General features: G+C 33.9%; 2 protein-coding genes across 5 annotated transcripts in view; both read right to left on the bottom strand.

Annotated features, from left to right (window-relative positions):
• LOC145318891 (uncharacterized) overlaps window positions 1–11,198 on the bottom strand; it is a 40,019-nt gene extending 28,821 nt beyond the window's left edge. For 2 of the 3 annotated variants that reach the window (XM_080160570.1, XM_080160586.1), the window contains exons 1-13: window positions 10,316–11,198; window positions 9,585–9,688; window positions 8,405–8,456; window positions 7,849–7,903; window positions 6,674–6,749; window positions 5,876–5,947; window positions 5,261–5,377; window positions 4,612–4,744; window positions 4,048–4,132; window positions 3,745–3,803; window positions 3,324–3,429; window positions 1,266–1,322; window positions 183–249 (exon numbers count right to left, since the gene is read on the bottom strand). In XM_080160570.1, the coding sequence (XP_080016696.1) occupies window positions 183–249; window positions 1,266–1,322; window positions 3,324–3,429; window positions 3,745–3,803; window positions 4,048–4,132; window positions 4,612–4,744; window positions 5,261–5,377; window positions 5,876–5,947; window positions 6,674–6,749; window positions 7,849–7,903; window positions 8,405–8,456; window positions 9,585–9,688; window positions 10,316–10,504 (1,172 nt within the window). In that variant the 5' untranslated portion in view covers window positions 10,505–11,198. The remainder of the gene's footprint in view (window positions 1–182; window positions 250–1,265; window positions 1,323–3,323; window positions 3,430–3,744; window positions 3,804–4,047; window positions 4,133–4,611; window positions 4,745–5,260; window positions 5,378–5,875; window positions 5,948–6,673; window positions 6,750–7,848; window positions 7,904–8,404; window positions 8,457–9,584; window positions 9,689–10,315) is intronic. The other variant, XM_080160577.1, reaches the window with a different exon arrangement.
• Window positions 11,199–17,204: 6,006 nt separating this feature from the next.
• LOC145318862 (uncharacterized) lies at window positions 17,205–27,454 on the bottom strand. Of its 2 annotated transcripts, XR_013879560.1 has the most exons (15): window positions 27,373–27,454; window positions 26,443–26,547; window positions 26,130–26,210; window positions 25,742–25,819; window positions 25,202–25,258; window positions 23,464–24,488; window positions 22,599–22,677; window positions 22,046–22,193; window positions 21,436–21,638; window positions 20,873–20,956; window positions 19,497–19,573; window positions 19,207–19,310; window positions 18,875–18,918; window positions 17,566–18,348; window positions 17,205–17,270 (listed from the first exon to the last, which is right to left on the bottom strand). XR_013879560.1 is itself a non-coding variant. In XM_080160528.1 (14 exons), exons 1-14 carry the CDS (start codon window positions 27,430–27,432, stop codon window positions 18,289–18,291), a joined length of 2,205 nt encoding a protein of 734 aa, XP_080016654.1. In that variant the 5' UTR covers window positions 27,433–27,454; the 3' UTR covers window positions 17,205–18,288. The 2 variants fall into 2 exon arrangements, 1 of the variants encoding a protein (XP_080016654.1); XM_080160528.1 differs by having other exon boundaries at window positions 17,205–18,348.
• Between the last annotated feature and the right edge of the window lie 178 nt (window positions 27,455–27,632).

Below are 27,632 nucleotides of genomic sequence, written 5' to 3'. Positions count from 1 at the left end.
ATTTTTGACAAAAAAATGAGCAATTTTTTATCTAATTTTGTCCGTACGTCCGTTTGCTTAACTTTATAATTATATCTAATTATTTGTTGAGACTGTTAATTAACAGGGATTTTTGTTGTTTAATATACAGAGATTATATTGCCGGATATCCGGTCCATTCATTTATAAAATATCCATCCCTGGAGAGACTAAGGCTAGTGTTTTTCCATGTTGGTTTATGCTGAATTTCAAATTTATCTCCATACAGGTCTACAAAAATAGGACAATTATTATGTTCATAAGAACGAAGTTAACAATGATTTAAGTATTTAAAAGGACTCTCCACAGAAAAATCAACTTTGGATTTTTGAAAATCTAACCTGAAATTATTATTCTCTGTTCAATTTTAGGCATTTTTTGTTTTTGTGGCATCGCGATCGAAGCCCTTTGAAATTTTTTACCTCCTTTAAGTGAATCCTCCCGCCATTTAATTTGTGCTGCTTTAGTGATTTTTAGCTTCTTTTTTTGCCGCCGTTGCCGCATTCATCGCCCTTCTCCGCCGCTACTCCGCTGTACGTCGCTTTTTAATACATGCTCCCCTCTCCCTTGTTCAGAAATTAAATGGAGGCTGGGGGTGTTGTGTATAGCTACGTACGCAATGTATAGCGGAGTAGCGGCGGAGAAGGGCGATGAATGCGGCAACTGCGGCAAAAGATGGTTATATTTGGCGGAGGCGAACACAAAATGGAGGCGGCAGGATTGTCCAGTCAAGGAAGAGGATAAATCGTAGAGCGGCCGGTTGCAATGGAGCAAATGTTCTTTAGCGGCGAACATATATTGAGTGGAGGAAAGTGTAGTATATATTGTTATAGCGGCAGTACAAATAGGCGGCGGACAAAATTTTCAAAGGGCTTCGATCGCGATGCCACAAAAACAAAAAATGCCTAAAATTGAACAGAGAATAATAGTTTCAGGTTAGATTTTCAAAAATCCAAAGTTGATTTTTCTGTGGAGAGTCCTTTTAAATTATAGGTATTCAAGTAAGACTTGTAATAGAGTAGCCGGTGCTTTCCCAAACGTGGCCGGTTGAGCACTAAACACCCATATTTTTTCGAAGGTTTTATTCCGGGATGCTCCCTAAAATAGTCATTAACCTTCCCTGTACCTACAAAAGGCTTCACTGTAAAGGAGATCCATTTCAGTCCAGCGAGTAACGAGATTTTAATATACAAACACACAGACAGACATCCTATAGATTGTTTTTAAGAATTTTCTATTTATTTTACCTTTCATTAAATCAATAATCTTTGTTTCATTTCTAAACAAGATCACATACTCTTGCTCTAAAGTAAAATTAAAGTTTTCATCTGTTTGTAATTTATCTTTTCAGTTACTCACGATCACAGGAAAATATTTTGTTACTTTTATTTCTTTAGTAATGTAGTGCAGATACTCATAAACTAAGTATAATATGTCTGTCCGACTTAGAAAATATTTTTAACAAGATTAATTTCATGAATACTAATGCCTTTTAGAATTGAAAAAATATTAGGGTAAGGGGGGGGAAGTTTCGGTAAGGGGCTATTCTCGGTAATTTCGACCTACCTTCATTAAATGACCTTTTTCTCCATGTTCCTTTCAAATGACAGAAAAAAACATAAAAACAAATTTGTTCCTTATTAAATTGCCTACAAAAAAGTATAAAATGATTTTTTTGTGAGATGAATATTAAGGGTACTTATTGGGTCTCAAAGTCGGACGAAAATTTTTTTTTCCAAAATTTTTTTAGTAGGTGTGTAAAGATCGACCTACACAAAAATTGGTAAGACCTAGAGCTGATCTGAAAAACTTTTTGAACTAGAAATTGCCCGCTTTTTCCAAATCCGTTGAGAGCTTTAAAATCGGGTTAATATTTTTTTCAAAAATGACCAAAGTTGGCGCCGGGGGAAAAATCGGTAATTTCAAAAGAAATTAAAATTCAACTTTTAAGGTCATGTTTTCATGTTTTCTTTTGTCAAATCTATTATTCCAAATGGACTTTTTAAGAATTAGGCCTAAAAATGAATAGAACAGATAAAAAACAAAAAAAAAATTAATTTTATTTTTTTAATCAAAATTTTGCGAGGAAAAAATCAATATTTCTGGTCCTTTGAAAAAAAAATATTTTTGACATAGGAGGAATAGTCCGATCTTTATGAATTTTTTTGTGGTTAATCCCAATCACCTATACTAATTATGATTTATTACGCTTGTTTGGTCGTTTGGCCTTTTTTCATCGATTTTTTTAAGGTTAAAATGTAGTCAAGATTTTTTGCAAAGATGACACTTTTGCTTCAAATTCAATTTTTGAGGTCAATTTTTAATCAATTTTCATGTTTTTTGGGCTAAATCTATAGTTCAATGTGAGCTTTTTTAGGATCAGGCCTAAAAAGTAATAAAATACGTTTTTTTCTTATATTAATTTTAAGTTTAAAAAAAAAAAAATTTCGAAAAAAAAAATCGAAAATTCGCGTCTTTCAAAAAAATTCATTTTTAACTTAGAAGGAATAGTCCGATCATTATGAAACTTTTTGTGGATAATCCCTATAACCTATACTAATTATGATTATTTATGTTCGACTGGCCGTTTGGCCCTTTTTCATCGATTTTTTTTAGGTTGAAAAAAATTACCGATATTTCCCCCGGTGGTGGGGAAATATCGGTAACTTTTTGCGGTCAATTTCGGCCAACTTCTAAAAGTCCTAGGATAATGTCCTTTTAGGACCTGATAGTCCTTTCCGTAGGCTTTCTACTGGTCTTGGTATTCTTTCATGTAAGAACATAAAAACCCATTAAACTATTTAGAAATAATTTCCTAAAACTTAAAATCCAAAATTAAAACTATTCTTCTAGCTCTGTTATGGATCCCCCTTTAATATTATATATGACCCCCCCCCCCCGTTTTATGTTAAATTAGGAGGCAATTAAGGAGCATACTCAAAGAAATGTCGTAATTTAAAATAAAGAATGCAAAGACACAAACCACCCTGTGTAATTCAAGGACATAAATTTTCCCCTCCTCCTTTTTCTCCCCTTCTTTTTTTCCCCTAGTTGTTGCTCTTAATTCTTTACATCCCATCCAACTACCCTTTTACTACCCTACTTTGTTTTCTCCATATTGAAATCTATGTATATATATTCTTTGATATACTTTTTGCGGACCATAGAATAGATGTCCTAAAGGCCATACAAATGAGAAAGCATTTAATTTTTTTTAATTGGTGGAAGAAGTGAAAATTAGATGTCTTTTTAAAAAAAATACATAAAAATCATGATTGTTTTAAGATATGAATAAGATATGTTACCTTTGCACTTAAATGCAAGCTTTATCTTGTTGTTACAAATCTGTGCTGACACCGAACATACATCCTCTGCCTCTATCCTCTCAAACTTCCAGGCGGATTCACTTGTCTTTATGTACAGGTTAAAAATATTATTTTAATTCTTGTAACAAAAAAAAAACAATTACCGATAAAAATAGGCAGAACTAAGACTCCAGTAGAGAACAAAATTTTTTTTACAATAAGGTTAGGTTAGGTTATAGGCTAGGGGGCCGAGCACCCGTGGATAGGCAGGCTAGGGCCAGAGTTCACAGTTATGTCGGGGTGAGGGGTATAATACCGAATCTTCTATAAAATGGAGAAATCATGCAGTTTGTGGTTAATGAAATCTTAGGCTAAAAACAAAAAAAACCTTACTACTTTTTTTTTAAGAGGATAGACTTACCATTGAAATATAATACCAAGAAATAAATCTAGATTTCACAGAGATATCCACCCAAAATTCTAACAATTATCATAATCTTATTAAAATGATATTTAATTTTTTTTTCTGATTCAATAATGTGGATCTTTGCTGTATCGATGTATAGCAGGCAATCACTGGTATGACGAAAGGAAGAAAATTGTACCAAAAAACGCGCCGTGGCCAGCCGTTGAAAGATAAATTGTGTTAGAAAGGCATATATGACATAATAACATATTAATATATAGCATCCTTGCTTGAATTAATAAATTTAAGAAATTATGCCTGGAAATTCATTGGGTTTGTTGAGAACTGATTCAGCCATTCTAACACTTTCTGCGGCATACGAGTAGACCAGTCTTGAAGTACCCTGTCAAGTAAATAATAAAAAATCATTAATGGTGACAACATCCTAAAAGATAAGCATAGCATCCGCGACATAACACACGTAGCGCATCCGTTTATATTCGGATGGGTTGTGGTTTCTGGTTTCGATTACCGGCACGAACCGCGTCATATCTAAAGACGTTCAACTGCTGCAATGCAATGTAATTTGTGCGATATCAATAGTTGGTGTGTACTGTGTAATCATGTACTTAATTAGCAAGATTGTATTCAGAGATACGATAAAATAGGACCTTATGGGACTGGTTTTGTTCAATAACTACCATGAGTTTAGATATAGTACAGAGCAAGTTTTAGGCTATTTATCCCCCCCCCCCCCTCCTGCAAGAAATAATCCAAAGAAAAAAATCACTTTCCCCCAACCTTTTTTAGAACTTAATATAAATGCGAGGAGGGCGATGCGACTTGAGGCGAGTCCGCTAATTATAAATAAAATATATTTACCTGTAGATCATTATACTTGATAAGAAAGTTCCTGGCCAGATTATCAAAATCTCCGCCTCTCACAATACAATTAAAAATGGGCTGCGTTTCTTGTGGCAATAGAGCGGCAATACTTGTATCATACTTGACAAGTCTAAAATATAAATAAGAACGTATCACAGTCTAATTAAAACGTCGTCAGCGCATAGTTGATTGTAAGACCTTTTTAATAGGTGCTGGGTAAGAAATTCTTCCAAGTCTTAACTCTTCCTAGTACTGGCCCAATCGGACCATCCATTTCTTAGAGAACTTGTTTTTTACAACAAAACAAACCGACAGTTTCCTTCAAATAAGTGCCTGGTCGAGAACAGATCCCCCAAACCCTCATTAGAAAAATATTAAAATTATTAAATTAAGTGTGTGGGGGGGGGGGGAATTTATGGTTAAGTCCGTTAGTTAAAAAAGGTACTTGGAAGACCCGCAGGGGGTTGGAGGTTCAGTACTCGATAGGCACTTTGAGGAAAGGTACAAAAAACCTGCTTTATTATTGTACTAGGGTTTATTCTGTGTCTTCTCTAATAAGTAGAACTCAATCAGTTCAGCAGTTATTGAAATATTAAGCTCTGAACAAAACAAAAACCTTACTACTTTATTTAATAGGATAGGATACCTGCAAAGGGTTTCCAGGACACTTTCCTGACATTTATAATCTCCTAAATCAGCAAGGCTTAGTGCCAGAGGCTTCAAGTAAGCCTTGCAATCACGTAGGATCTTTGCTCTTCCAGACCTAGAGATAATGTAATATAAACGTCACAATTCTAGAATAGATCTGCATCAAACTTTATCCCATATTTTTGCGACTATTCTTAAACAGTAGGTATTTTATTTGTTAGTGTTAAGATATGGAGAGAAGGTAGCAAGAGAAACCGATATCTCTACCTTTTTTATGACTTTTTTCACCAAATTAGACAATTTTGAATCATTTGAGACACACTTATTTTTCTTCCTAAAATGTTATTACTACTTTAAAAATGCGACTTCTCAACTTAAAAAAAGTGTCAAGTGAAAATATGGAATTTTTTTCTAAAGTTTGTCATAAATGAAAATTATTAAATTTTAACTTTCTAGTCCTGTTTTAGTCTTAAAATAGAATGCCTCCCCCCCCCCTTTATTGGTCAATCCTATAATATATCGAAGCATCGTGCTAACCGCTGCTGTCTAGACATGGACTTATCTATTTTGGAGAAGGAGTACATTTTCTAACTACACAAATACAATATCCTACCTTAATTCCTTGTGTCCAAAGAGTAGGTTGAAGCTTTCAATACAACGACACTTAACATGAACTGGCACAAAACTGAAAACAAAACAAATAATGATTATTAAATTGTTTTTGAGTAGGTAGAATTTAGGATTCCATTAGTATTCCGAACCGAACCTAATAATCAGCGTTTCGGAGCCGTATAATTTTGATGCGGCTCCGGCTCCAGCTCCGGCTCCTACCTTAAACTAATATATCAATTTTTGATCATTATTGAATTTGATAAAATAAAATAAATAATATAAAATATTTTGCTTTTATTTGATTGAAGCTATTGAAGTGTGTCTATTTTTTAAGTAACAATAGTTTTTCAGTTTATTATATAGAAATAGACCGTTGCCAAATTATAATATTATTTTTAAAAAATCATTTTTAGCTAATCTGGAGCCGGAGCTGTTTTTAACGAAAAATACGGCTCCGGCTCCACCAAAAATGTTGCTGCTCCCGGCTCCGGCAAGCTGCTAATAATATTATATAATCCAAGCTCCTAAACCGTACAGAGGCGAAAACCTTGCGGTAACCTTATCAATGCGTTGGGTTAGCCCATCTGATTGCTATTTTAAGAAATAGGTGCAATTTCTTGTACATTTTCTGTCAGGAGTTGTTAGGCCAGAAGAAAGTTAGATGTCACTTAACCTAATATCCTTGGGTGTTAGAGTATTGCATTCCATTACAAGTGGATGATGCTCTGGAATCTCTAGATGATCACTGAATGAGGATCCCGCAATTACGAGGTAATGGTAAAAAAAAATGTTCAAGTACCTGAGCGTGGCTAGCTGGATGAGTAGGAAGCCAGAATCCAGACAGAAATATAATCCCAATTTTGAATCTTCGTCTGTCAACAGGCGTGTATATTCTGCACAAGCAGGGTGGGCATACAAAAAGACCACCCAGGGTTTTTTTTAAACCCATTGAAAAAACCCAAGGTTTTTTGGGTTTTTGAAAAAAACATTGAAATTTTACTTTAAAATTTACAAATTAAACCTCTATTTACTCAAAGACTAGGATCTAATAACATTTTAAAGCAAATTTTACCTGAAAAACATAAAAAAATATGAAGTAATTATATAAATGATGCTCTATGTACTTTACTTATTGTTCAAATGTTTATGAAATTACTTGCTCTCAAAACTTAATTTCAGAAAACGCTTTGCTACTAAATTGATAATATATAAATTGTGTAAATTACATAATCATAATTGATTTTTTAAACTAAAACATAACAATTTATGAAAGGAAATAGTTACAGTGGCGTGCAGAGGGTTTTATTAAGGGGATGTAAAAAGGAAAAGACCTTAATAATTTCTGGGAGGGACGGGAGGGTGTTGACAGCTTAAGAATAGAGGAGTAGGTTCCATGTTTTGAAGCTTTTAACTTCCCCTCCCCCTTAATAGAATATTTTGTGCACCATTGCTAATAAGGGTTTATAATAGGGTTGGGCCGGATATCCGGCCACACCGGATATCCGGCTTCACCAGATATCCGGATACCGGATATTGAAACTATCCGGCCGGATATCCGGCCCAACCCTAGTTTATAATTGATCGGAATGCCAGCTTTCTTCATTATCTATCTTGTTTATTGTGAAATCTTGCTTACCTTTTACCTACAACAACATAATCATTAACATTTCATCAATATATCAAATGTATTTGACTCCTAAATGAAAAAACCCAATAAAACCCCAAGAAACCCATAAAAACCCAGGGTTTTAATGGTTTTTACGTGTTGGGTTGGGCTTTAAAAAAAAAAAACCTGGGTTTTTCCCCACCCTGTGCACAAGGTTCATTTTATTTCCACCAAAGAGGGGAGAAAAATGGAAAAAATGCTTTCAGTTCACTTAATTTTCACATTTTTCCCACCAACCAAATATTTTTATTCTTTATTTACCCCCCCACCCCCTTAGCAGGGTCAAATTTGCAGAATATACACCCCTGCTTTGTAATCATATGCTTCTTCAGCATACACCTGGAGAAGGCTGCAGATATGCTCCTTAACAAATAAGGATGACAATATCCAAAAAACTGAACACTTTGTATTACATACCAGCGGATACGCCCCTAGAGGCCTATATTAAATTTAGATTAAAAAAAAAAGTTTTAAAAAACAATTTTTGGGGGGAAGGAGGGTCGACTTTTTGGCTGAAAATTTTTTTGCGAGCTACGCAGAATGTTCCGAATCCTATAATATATTTATGTCTGAAACTTAAGATTTCGGGTAATACTGGACAAAATTGGTTGTAATTTTTAGAAAGCTTTATATAAGTCACGGGGTGGTTTAAGATTTCCTCACCCTCGCCTAGTTTCTAGGCCGCAGCCACTATACCTTTTGTAGGAAAGGTAAAGAGAAAAAAAACTTTATAGTTGTTTATTGCTCATTTAAGTACTTAATTATGCTGCCCCCGATAAACACTTCTTATGTGATTATGCTTGCCACTTTTTGATCACGTATCAATTAAACAAAATTTTAACGGGAAATATTTAGATATTATACCTGCAGATCAGAAATATCCGCCTTGCCAACTCTAAGGTGTTTATCATAAAACCTGTATGTAAAAATAACATGTATCTAAGTTTATACAACACAAATAGAGAACTATATATATTGTCTTTGTCAAATACTTTACTTTAGTCAAAAAGGCACAAATACAATTTTATAATTGCTTTTCATAAATGAAGAATAAATGTATAAAGTATACCTAAAGTTTATGATAAAACAGTAAATAATGTAGGAGAGAATTAATTGATGATTTTTTGTCACTAAACCAGGGGTGTCTTTTCTGCAAAAGATTTTTTTTGCCCCTGCTGAAAAATATTTCATTTTTTTCCTCCTACTATTTTTTTTCCTTTAGGAGGGGAAAAAATGGAAAAATGTTTTCAGTAGGTACTCTTTATTTTATTCATCCTCCCTCCCCCATATTATTTCCTTGTTTGGAGTATGGAAAAAATATTTTCAGGACTGCTTATTTTTTCCTTTTTACCTTCCCCCCCCCCTTCCCACCTCCTAGATATTCTTTATTTTTTTCCTTCTCCTTTAAGCAGGGTCAATCACACAGAATATAAACCACTACATTAAACTTTAATTATTCTTCCTGGAAATTGATCAAATGCTCAGTAAACTTCTAAATTGAATTTAACAAAATACTAAAAAAATCCGCAAAGTTGGCATGTTAATGATTTGTACCTGTTTGTGGGCCAATGTATTCCCCTGTTCTCCCAATAAGCGTCAGTGTCACACGTTAGAAATTAAAGCAATATTATCCACAATTTTCAACGACTGTGTAGTTATAAATGCAGTTTTGACTCTTTGAGACGAAACTTAGATATTTCACATGATCGCGTTTACTCTTGTTGCTTTAGCGTAAATAATAGCGTGCCTGCTTGCTGTCGGGTTTTAATCTGCACCACAACGCCTCATACTAGAGACATTCTGCTGCTATGTTTAGCGCGTGGCATTTATAGCGAATGCCTTGGCCCATAAACAGTTGCAACTCATAACCATGCAACTGCACAACAGTAAAAACTTCCAGAGAAAATCGTGCAAAGGGTTGGTTGTTTCTGTCTGTTGAATGTTACTAATCCTAATATCCTATAGTATCCGTTAGAATATGGTATCCCATCCCATTCAAAGCGGATGACCCTTTATTACATCAGAAGCTGGACAAAAACTGTACCTGAGTAAATTGGCCAGACCTTTAGCTCTCAGTTCAACAGATCCATGTTCATTGAGTATGCTGCTGCCGTTTCCTTTCAATTTGGACACCTCCAGCTTGATTTGCTAAATTATGGATTATTTTTTGTCAAATCTGTTTTCATAAATATTGAGCTTAAAAACTTCTCCCATTTTGTTAATTTTCTTGACTTTATCCATATCCAATTATTAGGACTGGACATCGAAAAATAACGGTAGAGGAGAGTTATACTACTTCTTTAATTTACTATTTGTAGAAAATTGTGTATACCAACTCTAATCCAGCGGATATTTATCGGTTTCGAAGCCAAACTGGAATTGTTATTTATCATACTTACAGTTAAAAAGGCGATACACAAAATTTCACTAGATTAACATTTTCATATTCGTTGGCTTATCAACTTTAAGGACCTTAGTAAATATATAAGGGGTAGTTTTGTGCATCATCAATGGGATGTGTAAATCTATTCAACGGCCATTGTCTTATTCCTTTAGATCCCTGACAGATACACATATATCCAATGATTAATAGATCAATTAAAATTCATTTTCCAATATCCGTCAATTAGCAAAGTTATGCAAAATTGCATAACCAAACATCCTATTACTTAGGCATATAGTCATTCATCGAACTATTACATATCAAACATATTATTATATTGAAACAATTTATTTTCGCAAAAACAGTGCAATGGTGCTTTGCTTAAGACTTACTTCCAAGATGTTGTGTTTATCAATCATTTCTTCGTCCATTTTGAATGTCTTAAAACTTTTGTCTAAAAACATTGCAATCAAATAACTATTTATAATATTGTAGGGATGGCAGTCCGAATCCGCATGTGTTTCAATTTTAGCAACACAACTCCGAAACCGAAATCCACTGAGATTAATCATAATCCGCATCCGTTTTAACTTTAATACAGATTATCATATCTCGATTACAATGGAGATATGGAAATAAAATTAAACAAACAAAATTAATGTAGCCAATATATTATATTTATTATATGACTACTTAGGTCCATGACTACAATTTTATCAACATATTAAAAATAAAAAGTATCATTTTAGGGTACATTCATGTAAATCAATAATAAGTACTATACTAATGAGGAGTATGCACGAACGAGAGCAAGTGATTCTAAGTACCTTCCAGCAGTGATTCTAAATTTTTTTTTGTGTGAATATATTAGGGTTATATTTAAATAAGTGTATCAATTTAAAAAAAAATAAGTTTCACCATGGTTTTATATGAAAAAAATTAGAGGTGATATTCATTTTTTGGTTATATTTCATCAAATGTTATGTTGAGTTCAAACTGCTGTAAAACAAAAGTAAACTGTTTCAATAAAAATGTGAATTTAGGAAAAGGGATGGTAACTTGTAATATTGTTAACAGTGCAGTGTTATTGGTGTACTTTCGTAATATGTTTTGGCGTGTTATTTTAATTGAACCTTTGAACTCAACAGAACATTTGATGATATTTCATCAAAAAATGCTTAACATTTAAAGTTTTATTCTTAGAAAACCATGGTGAAACTTGATTATTTTTAGTTAGTTTAACTAAATATAACATAACCCTTGTATATTCCCAAAAAATATTTAGTATCACTGCTGAAAGGTGCTCTCGTTCATGCATAGTACTCTTTATTCTCTTTAATTCACAAATATTTTTATTTTGTTATTACAAGAAACATCAAGTGGCTACGCTCCTAGCATCTACGGTATCTATATTCGAAGGGACAGAAAAAATAGCATAAACCCATCCCAAGACTTAAATCAGAAAACAAAATAGCATGAAACCCTCACAGGACCTAAGTGAAGCTTTCCTAAAGCATCGAACCGAATCATCAATGGCAAGAACATTAAAAAGATACCTAACGAAACAAAATTTTCAATATGGAACATAGAATACAGCTTCCAAATTTTAATTTGTTAGGGAGTTTCAAGATTAAAAGAACATATCAATGAAAACTTTAAATGATACTTTTATGTTTTTGAAGACTCCCTCCCCGTTTCCTTTCAGCTAATCAGATTAATATAAGAATCTCGTCTTACTCGCATATCTCTCAATATCGCCTTCCAAATCTTAACCGTACTTCACATTGCCACTTCCCCCATAGAATATGCAATACACTGTCCTCGATATAATACAGCAATGCCATCGTCAGAGATTGGGACGGATTGGGTCGATTTGAATATTTATTTGGTATTCCATTCATCATCATATCAATCAGGTAACAGGATTAAACTGTTATTATCTTGGTCTTGACAGACAGATTCCAAACTTTCAGTGTTTTCTTAATAAAACATTTTTAAACAACTCTGGGTCCAACTGCTCTTGTCCGGATATAGCGCCATAAAAAAGTAGCTATAAAATAACAAAATGCAGGGCGACCACCGCATTTTTTATATTAATATTGAAAATAACGTACTACAAAAAAGTTACAATGAACACAATAACGTACCTTTTTTTAAAATAACGTACAATAACGTACCATAAAACACATATCTATAATACAAAGTAGAACGATGTCTGTCTGTGTGTTTGTGTATTTGTGTGTTTGTCTGTTTGTTTGTAGCGAAGGATCTCGCTAACCGCTGAACCGATCGGGTTCTCCTTTACAGGGTAGCTTCTCATAGTTCCCGGGAAGGTTTTTAACTATTTTCTTGGGGGGTGGGACACCCCTAACCCCCAAAAATGAAAAATACCCCCCCCCCCAAAAAAAAAAAAATTTTTTTTTCTTTTTTATTTTAAATCTAAAATACGAAAAATTGGTTTGATCAAACCTCTTGGGGCAAAGCCCCTAGAGGCTAGGGGCGAAGCCGCTAGTACATCTATAATACAAAGTAGTACGATGTCTGTCTGTCTGTCTGTCTGAAGCTTAAGATCTCAGTAACCACTAAACCGATTTGGCTCTACTCTTCAGGGAATATACCTACTGGTCCTGTGATGGGTTTAAGCTATATTCTAGGGGCATCGTCAAAAGAGGTATTGAGTTTTTTTTAAAAGGGAGTTTCCCCACCTCACCTACTTGTTATATTTTACAAAAAGAAAAAGAAATTTTTTGGAGGGGGGGGATTCTTTGCCTAAAACCACAACAGGACCAGTAGGTATATTACCTGAAGAATAGAACCCAATTGGTTCAGCGGTTACCAAGATCTTAAGAAAGACGGATAGATAGACAGACATCGTTCTACTTTGTATTATAGAAAGTAGTATCTCATTCCTATACCTAAGTACAAGAAAACATAACTATCAACTAAAAATGATCTTGCTAACTGATGAACAAATATCATACTCTTTTAAAGTTTAACTTTGCATATGTCCTGATAAGGTTTGTACCTAATTGGTTCAGAGAATTTTTTTTTATTTACTGAAATGCTTGATTGATTTAAGTTTTTTATTTTATGGAAGCTTAACTATGACGTCATAAATCCCAGGATAAATTGGTAAAATGACGCGCAAAGCGCGGAGAATTTTTTTGTAGTTTTTATGAAATACAAATACATTAATGATCACTAATACTAATCATACATTACAGAAAAACGTACAATAACGTATGCTGAAATGTTCATATTGTACACAAAAATCAATAACGAACAAAAACGTACCAAAAAACCTAAAAGTGGTGTTCAATATGAACATATTGAACATAACATACATAGTGGTCACCCTGAAAATGATATGCTTTTACTTCACGAACACATTCTCTTTTTTATCCTACTTTGGTAATACCCCCCCCCTAGATATACCACACTTTTCTGGGATCTTGCTGAGTCAAGTATCAACTGTTGGGAATATCAAAGGATGACTCCATGCAAAATTTGAGCCGGATACGGCCAAAACCGGCCGTGAATTTTATAAAAAACCGATTTTTTCCGGTTTTTAGGGGGTATCTGTAAATCGATTCAGCTGGAGCAAAACCGGTTGGAGGTACAAAAAATTTTACTTCACATGAAATTTAGCCAATGCAATTGCCTACAAAAATGTACTTCATCATCAACTTGATTGGACAACTCTTTCCCCTCCTAAATGTCCATTAAAACCTCGGAAACGGCAAAAATCGCCAAAAATCAAGCCTTCGGCGGCAAATAACGGCTAAACGGTCAGCCGGAGGCGAATGAAACATAAATAAAGAAATGTCCGCCTCAAAAAGTTGTTCAACATCAAAGAGATGCTTGTAGTCTCTAAAACGACTCCTTCCCCTCCTTTAAGGGGAAAAACTGAAAAAACGCGATTTTCAAAAGTATGCCCACTTCGTGGGTGTGGGGGGCACTGAACCCGTCACCCCAGGGTCACCAAATATAAAGTCTAGGCGGCCCACAATGCTGAATTTTCACCAAGTGAAAGTCTTGTGTCATTATCTCTTATGAGAAAAAAGTTATTAATTAATTAAAATTTCAAATTGTGATTTTTTGATGGATTTCTTTGATGAAATGACAGGCTGGTCAATTTTTAGGCCATTTTTTGCTGTTTTCGGCCCGCCACGCCCAAACGGTTTGAGATAATCTCACGGGACCTTTCGCCCGACCTAAGTCTGGTTATTTGTGAGGTCTAAGAAAAAAAAATTCTCAGATTGGATGAAGCACGACGACACTGCGCGCCGTCAAAAATTGCTGGTCGGCTCATTTTGCCCCCTCAAACCCTCACCTCGTGCCATTTTTCTGTGTAAAGATTATAATTATAATCTTTTGCGTAAGTCTGATTTTTTTTCTTAGACCTCACAAATAACCAGACTTAGGTCGGGCAAAAGGTCCCGTGAGATTATCTCAAACCGTTTGGGCGTGGCAGGCCAAAAACCGCAAAAAATGGCCTAAAAATTGACCAGCCTGTCATTTCATCAAAGAAATCCATCAAAAAATCACAATTTGAAATTTTAATTAATTAATAACTTTTTTCTCATAAGAGATAATGACACAAGACTTTCACTTGGTGAAAATTCAGCATTGTGGGCCGCCTAGACTTTATATTTGGTGACCCTGGGGTGACGGGTTCAGTGCCCCCCACACCCACGAAGTGGGCATACTTTTGAAAATCGCGTTTTTTCAGTTTTTCCCCTTAAAGGAGGGGAAGGAGTCGTTTTAGAGACTACAAGCATCTCTTTGATGTTGAACAACTTTATGAGGCGGACATTTCTTTATTTATGTTTCATTCGCCTCCGGCTGACCGTTTAGCCGTTATTTGCCGCCGAAGGCTTGATTTTTGGCGATTTTTGCCGTTTCCGAGGTTTTAATGGACATTTAGGAGGGGAAAGAGTTGTCCAATCAAGTTGATGATGAAGTACATTTTTGTAGGCAATTGCATTGGCTAAATTTCATGTGAAGTAAAATTTTTTGTACCTCCAACCGGTTTTGCTCCAGCTGAATCGATTTACAGATACCCCCTAAAAACCGGAAAAAACCGGTTTTTTATAAAATTCACGGCCGGTTTTGGCCGGATCCGGCTCAAATTTTGCATGGAGTCATCCTTTGATATTCCCAACAGTTGATACTTGACTCAGCAAGATCCCAGAAAAGTGTGGTATATCTAGGGGGGGGGTATTACCAAAGTAGGATAAAAAAGAGAATGTGTTCGTGAAGTAAAAGCATATCATTTTCAGGGTGACCACTATGTACGTTATGTTCAATATGTTCATATTGAACACCACTTTTAGGTTTTTTGGTACGTTTTTGTTCGTTATTGATTTTTGTGTACAATATGAACATTTCAGCATACGTTATTGTACGTTTTTCTGTAATGTATGATTAGTATTAGTGATCATTAATGTATTTGTATTTCATAAAAACTACAAAAAAATTCTCCGCGCTTTGCGCGTCATTTTACCAATTTATCCTGGGATTTATGACGTCATAGTTAAGCTTCCATAAAATAAAAAACTTAAATCAATCAAGCATTTCAGTAAATAAAAAAAAATTCTCTGAACCAATTAGGTTTGAGATAATCTCACGGGACCTTTCGCCCGACCTAAGTCTGGTTATTTGTGAGGTCTAAGAAAAAAAAATTCTCAGATTGGATGAAGCACGACGACACTGCGCGCCGTCAAAAATTGCTGGTCGGCTCATTTTTGCCGTTTCCGAGGTTTTAATGGACATTTAGGAGGGGAAAGAGTTGTCCAATCAAGTTGATGATGAAGTACATTTTTGTAGACAATTGCATTGGCTAAATTTAATGTGAAGTAAAATTTTTTGTACCTCCAACCGGTTTTGCTCCAGCTGAATCGATTTACAGATACCCCATAAAAACCGGAAAAAACCGGTTTTTTTATAAAATTCACGGCCGGTTTTGGCCGGATCCGGCTCAAATTTTGCATGGAGTCATCCTTTGATATTCCCAACAGTTGATACTTGACTCAGCAAGATCCCAGAAAAGTGTGGTATATCTACCCCCCCCCCCCCCCTATTCTGACAAAATAACATATGACCAATACTTACAGATTTTGATACATATGGTCCAAACGTGTATGATATCTTAGCGGACAAACTATTAATTTAGTATAGAGAATTGTCAGATTGGGGGTATGACAACTCAAGAAAATACAAAAGTAGCCCTAAAAGAGCTGAAACTCGAATTATTTATTTCTTAACTTAATTCCAATGTTGGTTAAACCGACGACGTCAGATTTAAAATATTAATTTTGTTAAAACCAAAAATAGTTACGACAAAACTTTATCATACATAAAATAAGGATGACAACATCCAAAAGCGACGGTTAAATATTAACGAACATTATTTAGAATTACTACGCTTTCAAGTACATAATTGTCATCTACAGGAATCAAGTTTGAAATCGATAAACCATTTCTAATAGACCTAAATTAACGATTAACGATAATAGCTAAACGTAACTTTATATTTTATATGAACGAAGGCCGAACTTTAAATTTACTCGCTTAATTAAATATGGATACTAAATAAAATCGAGAGCTGTGGTCCTGGTATTAGATTTTCCCCTCAAAATAGCCTAAATCCTCCCCAAGATTTGAATTTTATGATAGAAAAGCCTAAAACAATTCCTGTAATTTGCGGTCCAAAGCCGTTTACGATTTTTAGCAGAACAAAACACGTACATACAAAATATTCACACATACTGAACAGACATCCTGTTACTTTAGGAGCTTAATTCAACGCAATCCATATGTCGGATTGTTTAACGTTTATTTCGGCGAATAACGGGAAGCGGGAGTAACGGAACGACCGAGTAACAATAGAAATTTCGCGCCAAAACACAAGACAGCTGGTCAAATTCTTCTCCACAAAACTTCCCCTTAACTTAAATTATTTTTTGTTGCTTATTCTATCGGTTACATCTCTAGCATACGAATGGATTTAATAGAAAATATTTTATGAAAAAAGTGAACTTTGTAGCGGGCTAAATTAACGATCTCCCCCATACACCCTATTTACCTTATCCTCCCGTTTCCTGCGGAGTAAAAGGCCAACCATAAATGAGAGGGGAAAATGCAACCTAAATTGACGACAATTTTTCTCCTGACATATAATATCCTCATATTATCTACAACCATTAGCAGAGAGCTTTCTTCTTGGGCGATGGGAGTGGTAAAATGAAGATTTTTAAGTCCTGGGGATGCATAAAGATATTAAAAAAACACTATATATTTTACTTTATGTACATACATTACATATATTTTAACAAAACTAAATTTCTAGTGGGGTAGTTGCACGAAATGCATTTGTAATTGAATTTAGTGAACCACTTATTTTTCCTGTATAATGGTTGAAACTCTATTTGTAGGGCATATGCTTAAAAAATTTCAAATTTCTACCAAATAGTTTTAAAGATATCAAGACTGAAATAGACACGAAAGTAGACATTTTTGGAAGTAACGCAAAAACTGCCAGGTAAAAGCTTGATTTTATTTTAAATATCTTCATGGCTAAGCGATATATATGTCATATAAATTTTTAAAAAATCATTTAAAGGTTTACTTATAAAAGTACCCCAACTCGTTTCATGCACTTCGTGCAACTATCCCTTAAATAAGCTCAAAGCAATGTAGTTTTAAAAGCACAAATTAATTTTAATTGTCCAAATGCGACGACATTGTTACAATTTTACTTTATATGATCCATTTAAGTTAGACATAGAAAAATATAAAAAAGCAATTAAAAAAAGATAAACATTTAGAAAATAGATATTTTGTATCAGGTATTATTACTCGAGGCAATGATTTAACAGTTCGTAGAAAAATTTGTTTTCTTTCTCTTAAAAAAATATTATAAAAATGCTATTTCTATCACACAAAATTAATCACTTTTAATCACTTTAAAAGCCATAAAACCAGTATCATATAATTTTTTCTTTTTCTTTAAATAAATTTTCCAAACAAAAGCACAAAATTACCTAGGTATGACATTGTTATTTTGAATTTTTGTTAATCGGTACAAAAGCATTCAATTTATACAACAAACAATTAAGGACCGAGTGGACGAAAGTCCCGGCCTAACAAAACTAACAATAATTTGATGATTTTTATTTAGCTATTTGTGAAGAATTGTCCATAATACGTTAAGATGCATTTTTTTCCAGTGTGGCTTAGAACGGTTAAACGGTTTCGAAGCCATATTGAAAGTTATTTATTGCATCGCATGATAGACAGCTTTCCACGCATATCAAAATGAAAAATATAAGATTAATATTTGAGCACTAGCAGGCATTTCTGTCTATTTGGGCAAATATCTGTTGTATTCTTCAACAATGCCGGAGTGGAAAGTCAGAAAAGCCTGAACAAAAAAATATTTTTGATTTTATAAAACAAGCAAACTAAACTAGCGACCGTGGCTCAACACGTAGCGCATACGCTCGTCGTCGGGATGGTAATAGTTTCAAATCTTGGCCCGACACCGCGTTATAACTAAAGACGTTAAAAATGGCTCCTTCTGCTGCTATGTCAGGTGCGCGACATAAATAGTATATAGGGGTATGCCTTGGCCAATAAACAGGCTCAACTAATGACCATGCACAGTTAGGACTTCTCATACAAAGGTCATACAATCAAAGGGTTCATGTCTGTTGGATGTTTCTTAACCTAATATCCTTGGGTGTTAGGGTATCGGATCCCATTACATGCGGATGATGCTCTGGATTCTCTAGATGATCTCTTAAAATCCCGCCCTTAAGAGGTAATTAGCGAACTTAACTATCTATGAAAGTGGCATGGCTTAACATGTTAATACAGCACAATGATTAGATTTTAATAAAAATCATTTAAATATAATAAGCAATATTTGAAAGAAATAAATAGTTCACCTGTCTTATTTGAGCACGGTTTCCAGTAAAAGAAACAACCATCACTATAAAGTAAAGAGATACTTTAAAATAATACTTGTAACGAATAAACTCCGATAATTTACTAACCAGTCTTAATGTTAATAATGTTTTCAATAAAGCTTTTAAAAAATCTGGTTAAAAATAGATATACGAAATTTTCTGATAATGATTACCTAAAGAGCTGCTACGCTTTAGAAATTGTTTCTTAATGTTACAGGCAAAGTTTTAAGACGATAGGACGATTATGACAGTTATGAGCTATTAGTTGTGGACAGTCGAACCTACTGTAAATGTTTTAAATTCTCACTAACCTTGTCTATCTCCATGAGTTATGTCCGATTCAGTAAATTCAATTGTTGTGAGGCAAACCATATTCATCATGCTAAGCTTACTTACAACTTCTTTCTCGTAAAATCTAAAACATTATGTTTTCATTTGCCAAATAAAAACCAAATATGTATCAAAAACTTCATATTCAACGCAGGTTCTTATGCTATTTTTCATAATAGATATACTAATCTCGTAAACGCATAACTATTTCCAATTTTGTGCATGGACAATAACATTTCTTGTCCTGTAATCAAATTTTATGCTATTATACCTGGGTACGTTAATGGTCATCTTTGTTCTTCCATCATCCAACCTTGTATCTGTTATATTCGTGGCAACTAGCTTTTCCTTAACAAAAATGATAAAAGCAACACAATAGCTACTTTCTTTTATTTCTTTTAAATTAGCTTAGATTTTTAAACCCTAAAGATCTGAAATGTAATATTTCGATAATGACAAGATTTGATAAGAACATAAACAACATATTTTCTGATTAAGAAATGCTCCAAATCTTTAACCCAAAATTGACATTCCATGGGAGCAAAATTTCTTAAAAAGGACCTTGCGAAAATTTAGGTTACTCTTAAATAGGGCATGCCAAAGATCTATTGATTTTACTCTCTGCATAACGTAATGCTTTTAAATGGATTTTAAGTATTTGAAATATATGAGTGTTAAAAACTATGAGTGATTGAAAAAAGTGATTCAAAGCAAATTCCAGCATTGATGTCAGGCATCCTTTTAGCGAATATTCAAGGCTTTTGGCAATATAGTAAATGAATTTAAATAGAAATTAAGTTCTTACACGGTTATATAAAGAAAATTATTTGCAAATGTAAACCGAGTTGCTACTATAGTTAGAATGCTTGAGCACAAAAGCATACTTTTGTGATAAAGTAAACAGCACAATTTTAATCAAAATGAATGATTTTTTGAAGTTATTTCATACCATTAAATTATATTTTTGCCGTTATTTTATTTATAAACATTCGCTAACAAGTAATGTCCTAGATAACCAAGAAGAACCATTAACTGATTATCAAAGGCCTTTAAAAAGTCAAACTAACTATAAATGGATAATAAAATACGTCATCACGAAACCTTTATAAGACTCAGAAAGACTATGTGCAAATAAAAGTCACATAACCTACATATCAGGAGGGCGCTTTCTCTTAATTGTTTGTTGGGTTTATAGTTTGATGTATTATGGAGATCTCACAATATATTTATGTTTCCTTATAAAGCTTTTTTTAGTTGAGTTTTGTCTTTTTATGATTATTTAATATCTCAAAATATCTCTGAACATTGTTAATTTTTTATATGACTGTGGCAGGTATAACCAACAAGCGAAAAAAATCTAAAATAATATTTTGGGGGCATTTGTAGAGGTCGTCAATTTTACTATGTGTTGCCCCCCAACGACAGCTGAAAATGCGAATAGGTTTTCTCCGATTTAATTTTGTTATTAGTATAGGCTGGGACTGTGGCCGAAATATAAATTTTTCGTTCATTTACTAAAAATATATCTATCATAAACCTTCTACTAGTATGTAAACCATAAATAGGCTTGACATCACTGCTGGAAGGTGCTTATAATCACTTGCTCTCATTCGTACAAAGCTCCTTTAAATACAGAATTGCTGTTACCTTTCCATCCTTATAGTAAATTGGCATTTGCACTCTGATAGACTCGACTAGCTGAGTATCTGTTCCGGATCCAGGATCTTTAAACTAAAATATATTTATATATTAGCGAAACGCACTTGGGATTGGGGGGGGGGGGGGGGGGAGGGGGTAGAAGTTAAATTCGATAACCAAAATTTTTATTTTTATTTAAAAAAAAACGAAAATATATTTGTACCACCCCCCAATTTTTTTAAAATAAATTTTTTGTGAGTTTTTTTTTCGAGAGCGATTTCTCTTGTCAGGGTGGTTTTAACCTTCCCAGGACCAATGAGAAGCTACCCTGTAAAAGAGATCCTTATCCTTATGCCTAACAGGGCCCTAACCCTGCGGGCTACTATGTAATATAATCATAAGTAAAACACACGAAACTATCCTTATATATTCAATTTATTTTAAAAAGGGATGTGGGGGGGGGGGAGACGAAGGGGGGGGGGGGGATTTTTTGGAGTACATCTAGGCACTCATGTAATAACGAAAAAGAATTTTAAAAATTTAAATCCTAAAATTAATGATAATGAACTAACCGTCGGAGGTATTGTAGCAATAATGATATCATCATCCCCAGGCTGTTCAGTTTGAGTGGCGCCGCCATAATGAGCAAAATGTCCAGGATAAGGAAACGCCGGATTTGGAGGAGAGGCTCCTTGGAGAGGGTTACCAAGTGGATGTGGAAATGGAGTTAGGGGCACGCCAGCGTAAAGATGAGGATATACCTGAGTAGGACCTTTAAGAATTTACCATACTTTACATTTTTACCTCACTTGCGCATATAAAGAAATCCTATTCTATAAGGTAGTATTTAAAGTTTTTTGTCTAAAGTTTAAAGTTTTTTTATTTCTCGATTTTAGTCTAGAGATATGATGGTTTCAGGCTATTTTTAACCCTTTCTTTTTTCCCCATTGAATACAGAACCCATCAACTAGGGGCGGAGCCACTGGTATTTGTATATCTTTTTAAATCAATTAAATATATGCCATAAAACTTATTTTGAAACAAGGGACTTAAAAATGACGAAAGCAGTATTTTCTTAAATTCTTGGAAGAAGTGAAAACTATACCTACGCCTTTTTTCAAAAAGGCATAAAAAGTTAATTAATCGTAATAATATGCAAAAAGAAAAGTATGGAAGTTCCTTGAGGTACTGAAGAATGAACTGTTCCTCCAGAATTGAAGCCAACTAGGGTTGGATTGTGGTGGTTAGGTAGATAGGAGCCTAGCACTTGTCTTGTCAGCATAGGACCTGGATAGGCGGTGCAGGGTAATATTTTCTGCTGACCATGAATCTAAAAATTAGAAATATGTCATGTTAATAACACATCAATTAGAGCTAATGTTTATTTTTAATCTTTTACAATAAGATAAACTTTGCAAGTATATTTTACAAAAGATAATTAGGGGAGCAAATAACTCATTTTCCTTAACACTCGGGGTATCATGATGTTAAGTAACCAACTGATTGATTGCACGACCTTTGCCCTTACTGTGCGTTTTGAGTTACGCCTATTTTGGACCAAGGTGTTCCCCCTAATCTAACTATTAATGTCTTACATGAAAACAGCCGCAACCATGTTCACTTTTTTAGTTATGATGCAGTGTTGAGCCGAGATTTGAATCATCATCAACCGTCGATAAGTGTGATTACAAAGAAGTAAACAAACATCCTGATACTAATGTGAATATAAGATAACCTGAGCTTGAATAATCTGTGTGTACATATGAACCTGCTGCTGAAAAGATAACTGGTTTCCGGGTACAGGTATAAATGGACTGAAATCAAGGGCATGAAAAAATAGTAATAAAATGAAAAAAATTTAAATTAAAAGTTTATCTTAAAAGATTTAAAAAAAAAATTTATTAATAAGGGAAGTAGTAAGAAATAACTATTCCAAATGACTAAAAACTAACCATATATGAATATGAGAATATGATTATTATTGAAAGATTTAGCGCTTTATTTTTATAATAACAAGAATGACAACATCCATAAAGCGAAGCTCTAAAATATATCAGAAGGAGAACAAAAGAACAAATACCCTTGTAGAGTGCCAGAACAAAATAAGCAGAACATTAATTTCTAAGTCTAAACGAAATTGTTCTTGCTAAAATGCGTAAATATAGGATGCAAAAAAAGGACATACTTTACCTTGTTGTCATAAGAATCATTTTTCAAAAAATCAGATGAATATGAAAATCACATTAAAAAAAAAATGTTGTTAAATGTTAAATGATCATCATGTTTGAAATGGACGTACGGACTTTCTGGTAACGATTATAGAGTTGCTATGCTTTCTTATTCGTACTTAACCGGAGTAGAAATCGTCGTGCAAAGTTTGAAATCGATAGGACATTTATAACATTCCTAAATTAATGAAAAGAGCTAACCGTTGCGGACAGGCGGACGTATGGACGAACCGACCCTCATTATAGAAAAGCTTCGATATTGATCATGTACTATAATAAAACTCCTTGTATTTAAAAAAGCTTTTTAGTTAAAGATTGCAAAGAAAATAATCGAACAGAAAGAATGAGTTTCTTCTAAAAAATTTGAAATACCTTATTTCACTACAATGTGGCACAGGTGGTGACTGAACAAACTCAGGAGATGAAATCAAAGGCAATTGAGCAAATGTTGAAGATGGAGGCGATTTAACAGTTGACAATGGTGGAGTTGGTGTGGACGTAACAGATGCTCTTGTGGACGGAACTAGTTTTTGAGTTGATATATTTTGTGAGCCTGTTGAAGTGTTTCCAGTTGTAATTTGTTTTGGTTGGACGGTTGCTGGTTTTGGCACAATATTTGAACTAATAGAATTACTATATTTTATTTTTGTTTTGGGAATTGATTTAGTTGTTGTTGACTGGGCTGCAGTAGTTAACTGTAATGTAGCAGTTGACTGGGCTGTAGTAGTTGAATTTGCTGTGGTACATTTCACTGCCTTAGAGGATTCATCCTTTTCACCTTGTAAAACATCAATGAATTTATCTGTATCTTTCATGCCATTTTCTTTTCCTGAATTCAAAGAATCTGCTTTGATAATTTTCCTAGTCTGCCAAGAAGTTCCAGTGGTATAAAAACTATTTCTAATATCGCCTGAATGTTTAGCATTCTTCGATATACTAGATACAGCATCATCTATCAAGCAGTCCAAGATATTATCAGCGTCAGACACTGTATCATAATCAGTGTCACTTTGTGCCTTTGTCTTTTCATTTTCTGGTGGAGACATCTCTTCTGAAGAAATCTCGGAAAGGGAATTGTTAGAAGCATCGTTATCTTCGGAAACATCACTAAGTTCATCTTTGTCATGAAAGAGACAAATATCATTATCAATGACATTAGTATTTACATTATTACAAGAATTATCATCAAATGCATTGTTTTCGTTCTTTGAGGTACTTCCATTGTTTGTTATTTTGATACTTTCAGAAAAATCTGTATTGCTTTGTTGTGTACAGTTTTGTATTGAATTTGGCAGAGAACTATTATTGTTATCCTTTAATGTTTTGAGTTCTGCTTTGACTTTTGATATTGAAGAGACTAGACTATCAATTTCCTTCTCTATTCGCTTTGTCATGACCTTAAAATGTTTCATTCAATCTTTAAAATATTAGGCACACTTTTAATCTCTTCAAACAAGTCTAAAAAGTCTAAAAGATTTTAACTTCCTAAAATATTATTTTAAGATGCCTATAACATTTTTTTATTGGAAAAAGGCTTCAAATTTCGGGCATTTGGTCTACATATGGTAATCTTTTAGTATTTAGAGCCGTGTATCTCCTGCAGGTTTCCTTTTACTACATTGCACACTGGTCTGAAAACGCAGTTTTGAGTCAACAATTCGTTTTCAGCCGTTTTTTGGCCGATTTTGATGCCCAATACGGCACATTGGGGGTTTTAGGGGTCAGAGAGTCCATTTATGAGGAAAAAAGTTGGAAAGGTAACGGCTAACAGCTGGCGGCTTAGCCGTTTAGCCGTTTTTTGCCTATTTTCAGGGCAAATTCTTTATTTAAAATAAGGTAGCCTAGGATGTGTTTGGAAGTCTGACAGGTCAACTTTTGTCTTAATTGATGGGTAGGAAACGTTGAATTTTTGACCCCTTCAGACCAGTGTGCATTGGCTATCAAATTTGGTCAGATTTTGAGATAAAGAGATAAGATTCGTTTGTTTGTATGGTTTGTTAGCTCAACGGTACACAAAACAATAAAATTGTAAGCTAAACATGGATAATCTTTATGAAAAGATAGGATAGGCATATATTAAGAGACTGTTTAAATAAACCATTTGAATTACCTTGACACAAAGGTCCAAATCTTTTAACTCCCTAGCAGTCGATTCCCAATCTTTTATCTGAATAAAGTTATTATAACCATCTATAATACAAAGTAGCTTGAAGTCTATCCATCTGTCTGTCTGTCTGAAGCTTAAGGTCTCAGTAACCACTGGACCTACTGATCCTGTGGTGGTTTTAAGCTATATTTATGGGGGGTGAACCAACCCCCCAACCCCTCCAATATTTTTTCAAATTTAAAGTTTTGTTTATACTGCAAACAACCTTGGTTTAATTTTACGAATTTAAAGGAGGGGGGGAAAATGTCGTCACATGACACACCAGCAATTTTATTTTGGGTGCTACTCCCTTCGTTATAGAGATAATTGAAAAATTAAAGTCCCAAGAGGCTAAAGGCGAAGCCGCTAGTTTAATTTATATTAAAGCTATTACTTTGGAAGATTTTTAAACGAACGTTTTCAGATCTCAACAATTTTACTCATAAAATTCATTTAAAAATGTAAAAAACAAACAATTCTCAGTTTCATAACTAACTTTGCTACCTTATTTTGAATGAGATGGAAATACGTTTCCAATTTGTTATTCACTTCATCTAACTTTTCTTTCGCAACATCATTTGCCTGAACAAATTTAAAAAGTAAAAATATTTTTGAAAATTGTATAGCGATGCTACTTGATAATATGGCGTTTTTCCCCCTTCTTATACCTAAATTGAATATAAGGGGAGTGGGGTTAGTTTTTCTCCAAAACTTAAAAAAAAAGAGACAGGCACTTTGAGGCTACCTGCTATTTAAGAATAAGGTGGACGGCTATAATGAATTTAGATAATTTCTAATCTACTGAGGATAAAGATTATCTACATTAAAACTCGTTAAAAGTACATAGGTCAGAATCTGTCCATAATGGTCATAAAACGGAATAAAAAATCACCTGGCATTTTAGTTCCAAATCTGTTAGCTGTTTCTTAAAGGGCAGTGCGTCGATTTTGTTCACAATTATTTTCAAAATTACCTAATGATAAAATATTAAGCTGAAATACATCACAATAAAGGCTGAAAAAAGCTTTCTGCAAATAAAAAAGTTTAGCTTTTGAGAAAAAAAGTTAAAAAACAACAACTTTGTGATATTATTCTAAAGTGATCAACATCAATAGTTTATTTAAACATGATAGGTATATATATTGAAAAATACAGTGTTTATGAAAATAAATAGGAAAATGTTGTTCTTTCAAATAAAATGATACCTTATGGTTATCAATTTCTTGTGTGAGCTCTGAAATATTTGCTTCGTGCCTTTCATTTTCACCCTTGGCCCAGGATTCCTGCCATTTAAGTCTGTGGCCATGTTCCTGAATAATAATGAATATAGAATATACGTGGATTTTATGACATAGGAAAGTGTCGTCAATTTAGTTTTCTAACATGGAACTCTTTTATTAGTCAGTTCATTCATCCAAAAGGAGGAAGAGAGGCGTATTTTAAATAATCTTGGTAATTTGCTTCTTTTAATTTCGGCTATGTCTGTATGGACGGACGTCCATTGCATGAAGAGAACAATAACATACATGAATAATATTCGAAGCAACTGGTATATCAAAATAATGCATTATTCTAACTAGGGTTGGCAATCCGAATCCGGAATCCGTCCAGTTTTTGGACAATTTTGGAATCCAGAATACGAATCTGTTAATTTAATAGCGGATTCGGATTGTTAATTGTTAGGCTAAAATTACGACTTGTTTTTTTTTTTGGCCCGAATATATATTTCAATTTTTAACAAAGTAATTTTGGCCGCTGTGTAAACAAGAAATAGGAGAGAAAAAAAAAGGATCCGGAATCCACGGATTAATTAATTTCCTTTTTAGGCGGATTTTTGTAAGAATCCCTTCCGGTCCAAAAATTGGAGGGATTTTCAACCCTAATTCAACGGTCAAAAGTGTTCATTTCAATTATTCTTTTACGTATCCTTTATAGCAGTGAAGTGGAGCCGTTTGATTTTCTTGCGGCTTTGGCTCCACACCGCTGCATTATAGAAAACAAAAAAGTTTACGTGAATGTATGATCACCTTTGCAATTTTGGGGGATAATGGCCTAAGCAGTATTAATTCTTTTAATTAAATTGTTAAAATTCGATAGTTTTAAAAAATATTTAACCCCAACCCATAATCACTTACCCTTTGAAAAGCCTCAAGTTGGCCGAGCCTACGTTGTATTTCAAGTATATCATAATCCATTTTTTAAAGTCATGTCTGAAAGAAACTTTTATTTAACAGATGTAGGTTAGGAGATTAAGGTTTATATTTAGTAAATACACTTAAACATTAAATATCTAAACTACAATGAATGACAAGAATACATGAAATAGTTTATTTCTAACAAGCGGCTACGCCCCTAGAGGCCTCTAGGGACACGTAAAATTGTTTCTTTTCAATCT

This window comes from Acartia tonsa, chromosome 1, assembly GCF_053477335.1.
Source record: "Acartia tonsa isolate MP-2025a chromosome 1, ASM5347733v1, whole genome shotgun sequence".
In the NCBI taxonomy this organism is placed as follows: domain Eukaryota; kingdom Metazoa; phylum Arthropoda; class Copepoda; order Calanoida; family Acartiidae; genus Acartia; species Acartia tonsa.
Note: the sequence above shows the minus strand (reverse complement) of the source record. Positions and strands in the feature narration are given on the sequence as shown.